Raw genomic sequence first — 7621 nt, 5'->3', positions numbered from 1 at the left:
AAATTATGTTTAGTTGTGGCAAAGCAAAATTTGTTGTGGGCTATATATGTCAGTGTCGTACCTAATTTCCACTTCTTAAGGAAGCATTTTTGGTGAAATAAACACTGAATTCGGGATGAAAAATATCCAAAACAAAAACCGGCCTGTTCTTCAAGGCCACGTGTTGCTCGTATTTACGTTATAGCCTTGAACGAGAGAGTCCCGGAAACCTTGAAATTCCCGACGACCGGACCATCGATTCGCGCCACGCAGACTGCCAATATCGCAACGTTCCCAGTTGATTTCCCCACTTCCTATACGCTATCCTTGTCGCTCCTTTTCTTAATTAGAGGAAGAGTCTGCGTTAGTTATCGGTTCGTCCTTCTCTCCCTAGTTGGGGATGAGAAATATTTGCATTAGGAAAAGCGGGTAAAAAGAGCACGACGTGTGTACACACAACATAGTCTGATGACGCACTACTTCTCTAAAAGGCTATTCTCATTATTATTTTATTTTATAATCTGGCATTTTTAATTTAAAGTCCGTCATAAATAATAAATATTTGATGAAAGCAGAAAAAACAAATGATTTGACAATTTTTGCCCTCTAGTGCCACCTATCGGCTCTTCTGGATAATACCATACAGATTCCTACACTTTTATTAGCATTTTTTACATGTTAATACCATAAATTTACAGTTTTTTGTAAATATAACTTTACCGACCACTGAAAGGAGACTAAAAATGAGACAATTATAATTAGTTGAAAATTACTTCCAAGTATATTTCTTTACAGTATATTATAATAATAATAATCATTCAATAAATTCCAACAATAAGGACGCGTGTTATATAAGTACTTACAACGGCTCTGTATTTATTTACAATAAAAATTATACTTTTTTTATACCTCTATCATAATAGTACGTGGAATGTGTATCTTTTTAAGATATGACTTATATATTATGTACTTACAGTAAAAACACGATATTTGCAGTTAAACTGAACGTTAATTATATGATACAATCACCGCTTCAAAACTTTTCTGTTGCCTTAAACTTATTTAATAAGCAATTTAAATTAAAGCGAAAACTACACACGTTTGTATTGTAATGCGTTATACAAATTGACTTTTGTGTAAAATTGTATAAAAATAGAAAACATACGTAGCAGGTTCTTTCTAAGGAACAAATTTGGAAATCGAACGTGAACAACTGCATTAAATGCGTTATATCACTAGTAAAGCACTTAATTTATTCAAAGTAGTAGTAAATGTACACCTAAAACATTCGCATCGTATAAAATATAAATTAGTCGACTAAAACGCGTACATAGCTGGTTTTTTTTTTAAGTAGTTACCATTATAACAAGTATCTTTATTATTGACTAGACGCTGGAAGAAAGTTGTTAATTATGAAAAAAGATACCGATGATTATGTTTGGTTTGTCTAGACAAGCAAAAGAAGGTTTCAAGCGGTCGATAAATCTACAGTTAGCACTATTAAATGTAAGTCTAGTAGAGTTACTCTCCTCTTTGAGATATCTGAAAAGTGAAACAAACAGTAGAACAGCAGACAAATTAAAACAGGTTTGAGAAAGAAACAAGTTTCCTTATCTGGCAGAAGTAAATAATCACTTACAGACAACTCACTTACACCTTTCCGTAACTGCTCAAACTTGTACGTTGTTGTGCATCACTTTTTCTTGCAACATCATCCGCATATCGGTCTCGACCTGCAACCGATTTCGCAAATCCTCAATCATTTGATGCTGTTGTTCGTGTCTTATTTCCAGGTTGGCTAGTCGCTCTAAAACTTCGTTGAATTTGGCCACCGTCACCACTTTCTCTTCGAGTTTTTCGCTGGTTTTATCGTCAGAGACGCGATGGAACTCTGGGATTTTTCCGTACTGATCGTGGTGTTTAGTGCCGTTACGGGCTCCACTTTTGGTTTGGTTTGGGGTTGGTGTATCGGTTTAGGTAGAGGCTCGCGAGGTAATGAACCTACAAAAATCATTTTGTGTTGTTTCCGTTGCGATTAACATTCAAATGTTAGTAGCATAATAGACCAAACCGTTAAGTACACACAAGTGCATCTTACCTAAGGAGTGTCTATTAATTGACGGCAAAGACGGCACAACAGGCTTACTTTTAATTAGAGGAGCTTTATCCGCATCCACCCGGAGGCGCCCTGTAAGGCTTAGGGATGGGTTTCACTTCCATTGGGCTGAGTTTCATGTCGGACATTGACTTGGACATGTCTGGAACCAATATTTCGCGCTCAGCTGGCGAATTTTGCCCCGATTTCGACTCCGATTTCGCATCCACAACAGGTATAGGCTGCGATTTGGGTTTGGGTTCCGGTACTGGTGACACTGACGTTCGTTTTGCTGTAAATTACGTCTTTAGTGCTAAAATGTACTACTTGAATTCTTACCTTGATTCAGTTTCATTTCAGCCAACCAAGGTGCTTTGTGCTTCTCCCATTCCCTCAATTTGGGTTTGGACTCGCCGCTAGCGTCCAAATCGGACGAATCCAAAGTTTCGCTACTCGCACTCCGGTCTGATTTGAAACTGTCTTCGGATTTCAAACTGTTGTCCAACTTGGAGTGATCGGTAGTACCGTTGGGTACTCCAGGTACTTCTTCGTCGTCCTCTTTGTAAATGCTGGTAGGAAGTCGTCGATCTGAACGAAGGCAGACGTTTTACAACACTCAAACTCAAAAGCTAAATTTGTTTAATAAAACATATTGAAAACAATTTTTCTCTTAATACACAGGGTGTCCCTGAAAGGTCTTTACAACGTTCTGCCTCTGGTCAAAATAAGGCGATTTAGCCATATTTGCCTTAATCCAAAAAGTTGATAATTACAGAGCCACAGGGGGGCAAAGTTAAAATTTAAAAATCAATTTTTAATCTTAGTTCGAGATTCATATCTGTCAACGATTTTTTCATTAATCGTAGAGGGTGCCACATACGGTTTAAGTAATTTGTTTTTCTCGGTGACGGTAAATTACTTTTTAGTATAAAGGCGTATTTGCCTGTTATTTCTGCTTAGAAAAGACATACCTTAGCCATGTCGTTATGGGCGACCGTTTTCGAGAAAAATGCTTTTGAACTACTAAATGTACGTTAATCTCAGTCTAAAACAGTCTCCAGAAGTACCTCTGTAATTATCAATTTTTGGAATAAGGCAATTATAGTTACCTGAAAGGACTGAAAAAAATAAATAAAAATTGACTGGATTTCGAATTTGTAGGTTCAAATTAGCTTACGATTAAAAAATCAGATTTTTATTTCGGAACCTATGGGAGCTAAAATTTTTCTGATTGCAGATTTGGATTCAGCAGGTCCGAATTAGTCTATTATGTGAATTTAATTGAGATAGTACCAAAATTATGGTACTCATATATGGAACCCATCGAGCGGTCCAAAAAATCCTCATTTGGATAAAATTTTTGTGCATCGGTTCATTCAATCGTGAATAACTCGGTTATTTAACACATTTACTATAGACACATAATAGGATTATAGATAGCCAATGAATGGGGCTATCCATTGGTGGAAACTGCGCACCGCTAAGTTGTACCGTTTGGCCGCAAGATGGCGTCAAAGTTGACTTAAAATTTTCGGACATTTTCTTAGATATCTTAGATATCTCAGAAATGGTTCAATTGATCGAGTTGAAAATTTTATTGGGTGTGGACCTCGATGAGATGCAACTTTTTGCTTATGTACCATTTTTTTGTAAAGGGTACCGTTTTTTTTTTAAAAAAATAAAAACTAAAATTTTGAAATTTTTCAAAGGAGTCCCCCTTTCGATTTTTCGGAAAAAATGTTGAATTTTTAATTTTGACTTTGACTATGCAAATACCTTTGGATCGGTAGTAGAAAAATAACTTATTCTGTCGAAGTGACAGATTGGCTTTAATAAGGGAGCTATGACGTAAAATGTGCGTGAAAATGGTTTTTTATGGGTTAACTCGGAAATGGTACCACTTATTGTCAATCTAACGACTTAAGCTAAGTAAGAGATTTGAATGTGACAGATCAGGTGTAAATTAACACAGTCTAAACTAAACTTATCTAAGCCGTCCTTCAAATCAGCTTAGCCAATGGATTCTTGTGGGCTTATCCCACTTTTTTTTAATTTGATATTTGAATAACGTTTTTTTTTATTTTTGAAAATACCAACATAACAAAATTCAAATTTCATAGTAACATTTAAAACGCCCGCTAGATATGACGTAGACGGTTTTCAACCAATTAGCTGCCAGGAGTCATTTTTTCTAGGTCCGCTTTTGTGTTGCCAGTTTGTAAAGTTTTGACAAATGAGAAACAGTGTTTACAGTTTTTAAATTTCTAACAATAATACACTAAACGAAAAACGTTATGTCAAATTGACATCGAATTATTTTTTGTCGAGTGAAATAAGAAAGTTTTCCTGTTGTGCTATAAAACGTGTTATTTGGCAACATTGACTTTTCGGTTATAAATCAGCTGATCGGAAGATGCTGTCAACCGTTAGTTAAAGCCAATCAAACTGCTGAAAGTGGTTTACGTCATTCACAAGACAAAATGGTCGATTGCATGCATTTTCAAAGTTCTGTAAATTACCAAAAGACATTTTTTCACATTTTAGACTAAGCTTATAATTATTATTAAAATAATAATTTACTTTTTGTTTCTGTGGTCAATTGTCCTGCCTGTGGTATATTAGGCAATCATCAAGACACTTCCAATTAGTTTGCGGCACTGGACAATCATCAAGTCACCGTGTTTTCAGTGTTTTTATTATCAGGAAAAGCACAATTTCTTAATTTACGCGAATTTGAAAACTTTATGAAAAACCACATAAAGTTGCTTCCACAAAATTACTTGAAAAAAAATTACCACAACAATAAACGAGCCCACGCCATCCTTAGGAATGTACTGATACCTTATCGGACGTTATCACAAACAATCATTATTGTGTTATAAATATTAATTAGGCGTAAGTTTCAAGGACAAAAAAACTGCAAATGCTGAATTAATCAATTATTTTTTCCAGTCGATTAGCACTATACAGCACTTCAAAAAATATTACACACACGCATTTTTTCAATTGAGAAATCAAATTACCTTTTGCTGGTCGTTTCATTTTCAAAAACATTTCACTATGAACAAAATCACAAAACTAAAGATGTTTTACTGTTAGTAGACTGGAAAAAGTCGAATGAACAAATGCATGTTATATGGGTATAATCGTGATAATTGGACTCTTGCAGGTTTCAATTAAGCCCGAAACACACCATACGATATTTCTACAGGTCAAACACACACGGATCGAAAGGAAAATGTATTAATTTGTACCCGTATTTTTATTAGTGATATAATCGTCGAGAGCGGTACGCTAATTGTCTGACTCATAACGATGAATACTGTTTATGATTGTCTTTGTACTCATCAAAAGTTAAAACTTACAAGGCGGTCCAAGTTTAAAGCTTTTTAATTTGGACAGAATTCCTCCAATTCTGAAAAGACTATCACCATTTTTGATTGGGTGGGTTTACATTATTTTCAACAATCCATGTATTATAAAAAAACAAAACACTTACTGGGTGCCCTCGCCCTATTGGCCCTGACATCGCTCAACAATGGCCGCCTTGAAACTTCATCGAATGTCTGAGTGACTGGGAATTCATCGGGAATGTTAGTTTTTTCTTTGGGCGGTTCAGTCTTGGATTTACTGCCAGTAGCCCCATCCACCACGTCCACTATTTTATCTTTAATTTTGGATAAAATTCCGCCACCACTGGCTGGCGGTGACTTTTTCTGGTTTAGGGTTGCAGGCTTTTTACCTAATAAAAATTCGTGTACAACTGGATTTCAATGGTTAAAACAATTACCGGGCAAGGGTGGCGTTACTTTAGGGTCTAACAATTTTCGATTGGATGCGACTGAAACCGGTTTTATGGCACTTGGATCGGCTGCAGCAGGTTTACTTTCAACCTGCACACAAATAGATAAAACCCTCCTAGTTAAACTGGTGGAGAAACTCACTTTAGAACTAGGGGAAACCACATTTTTATGTTCCGATTGGAATGGCAGTTCAAGTACGAAATTATCAGGAAAAACCCCAATTTTTCCATTCAACTCCCCTTTCCACCAACCTTGATCACACTCCTCTTTGCTGATTATTGTAATAATGTCACCCTCCTTTATACTCAATTCGTCGTTGTTTTGCGCGTCGTAAGAAAATCGAGCTTGGCATTGTGGCCTCACTGAAAGTCAACCACTTGGAAAAGGTTGTAGAACAAGAATTCAATGAAGAAAATTGTAATTCACTTAATTTTATTATCTGAACCAGCTTTAAAAATCCATCAATCAATTCAATCACAAGATAAGCACACAATAAACAAATTTAGCTGTGCTAGGATAAAGATTGTCAAAAATACAGGAAACACAATGAGTAATAATAATCTTTTGATACTGATTTCTTTACCTGGTTTAGCAGGCAAGGCAGGAGCTGTATCCGTAGTTTTGGTAAGGTCCAAACGTGCACTAGGTTTGGGCTGAAGTACATTGTTGGGAAGCCGAATCTCTTCCACAAAATTGGAGGGGAAAACTCCCTCTTTGCCGTTCAAAATCCCCCTCCACCATCCCTCTTCTTCCTCCCCAATTACCTTAATCAGCTGTCCAGTTTTCAAGGAAAGCTCATCTTCATGTTCCTGAGTGTAACTGTATACCACTCTGCATTGCCTAATTCTTAAATATTGCCATTAATTCAATACTATAAGCTTAAACTAGAAATTAAAGGGTACCTAGTAGCGTCTTGTTTGTTCCTTAAAACCACTTTATTCTTGTCATAGGGCTTGACATAATTGTCAGGGAACACTCCAGTTTTTCCATTTAAAGTTCCTTCCCACCATCCTCCTATTAATTCAGAAAAGGTTAATTCTGGTCTACTCTTCTGAGTTAACTTACTTATTAACAATTTGTGATACTTTACAACTATGCAACAAGGGGCTTAAGTAGGCTTTGAGGGGCTGATGTATGATTGAAGATAGTAGAGAAACGGAGCAACTTACCAGGCTTTTTGATAACATTTTTAATAACTTCTCCCTTCTTTATGGTCAATTCGTCGTGTTCTTGGGCATTATAGTCAAATTCTACCTCTACCTCAACTAGAAAAACAAGGTTTCTAATGTTAGTCCATTGCAAACGTTGACAATAAAATAGCCTGCAAACTACCTACCCATTGTATTCTTCTCATAACTTTTAACTATTCATATGTGCATTTTTCATCCAGATAATGTAAATACCCAACCCATATAAATGATATCACACAAATAAGAATTTTTGTTATTTACAACTTCTTGACTCTTTGGCATACAAACTTTGTTGACGTTTACACGTCACACGCCACCGCCTTTATGTCAATTTAAGTAAAAAAATTTGATGTGTGTCCTCCTTTTTGACAGACGCCATAAATCAATACTTCTGGCCATCTAGCGAGGTTTTTCAATACCAATCCCAGCCACATGTTAACTGATAAATGATAATAGCTGAATTTTTTAGTGGGCTCTTAATAATTACCTTATCAAGCAGCTTATCGAAAGTATATACTCATACAATTAAGTTAATAACGGGTCAATTTAAAAGA

At 36.0% G+C, this 7621-nt stretch overlaps 1 protein-coding gene across 1 annotated transcript; it reads right to left on the bottom strand.

The window, feature by feature from the left end:
- Positions 1-737: 737 nt before the first annotated feature.
- On the bottom strand, positions 738-7375 carry LOC145732789 (uncharacterized). The gene is given in 12 exon segments (XM_081985283.1): positions 738-1521; positions 1619-1954; positions 2078-2153; positions 2155-2366; positions 2414-2662; positions 5574-5816; positions 5865-5967; positions 6019-6239; positions 6461-6723; positions 6780-6891; positions 7047-7142; positions 7214-7375. Coding segments are annotated over 11 exon segments (1884 nt in total). The 5' UTR covers positions 7218-7375; the 3' UTR covers positions 738-1521; positions 1619-1649.
- Positions 7376-7621: the final 246 nt, after the last annotated feature.

Source organism: Ips typographus, linkage group LG8 (genome assembly GCF_016097725.1).
Source record: "Ips typographus isolate SLU linkage group LG8, UJ_Ityp_2.0, whole genome shotgun sequence".
Taxonomy (NCBI): Eukaryota; Metazoa; Arthropoda; class Insecta; order Coleoptera; family Curculionidae; genus Ips; species Ips typographus.
Note: the sequence above shows the minus strand (reverse complement) of the source record. Positions and strands in the feature narration are given on the sequence as shown.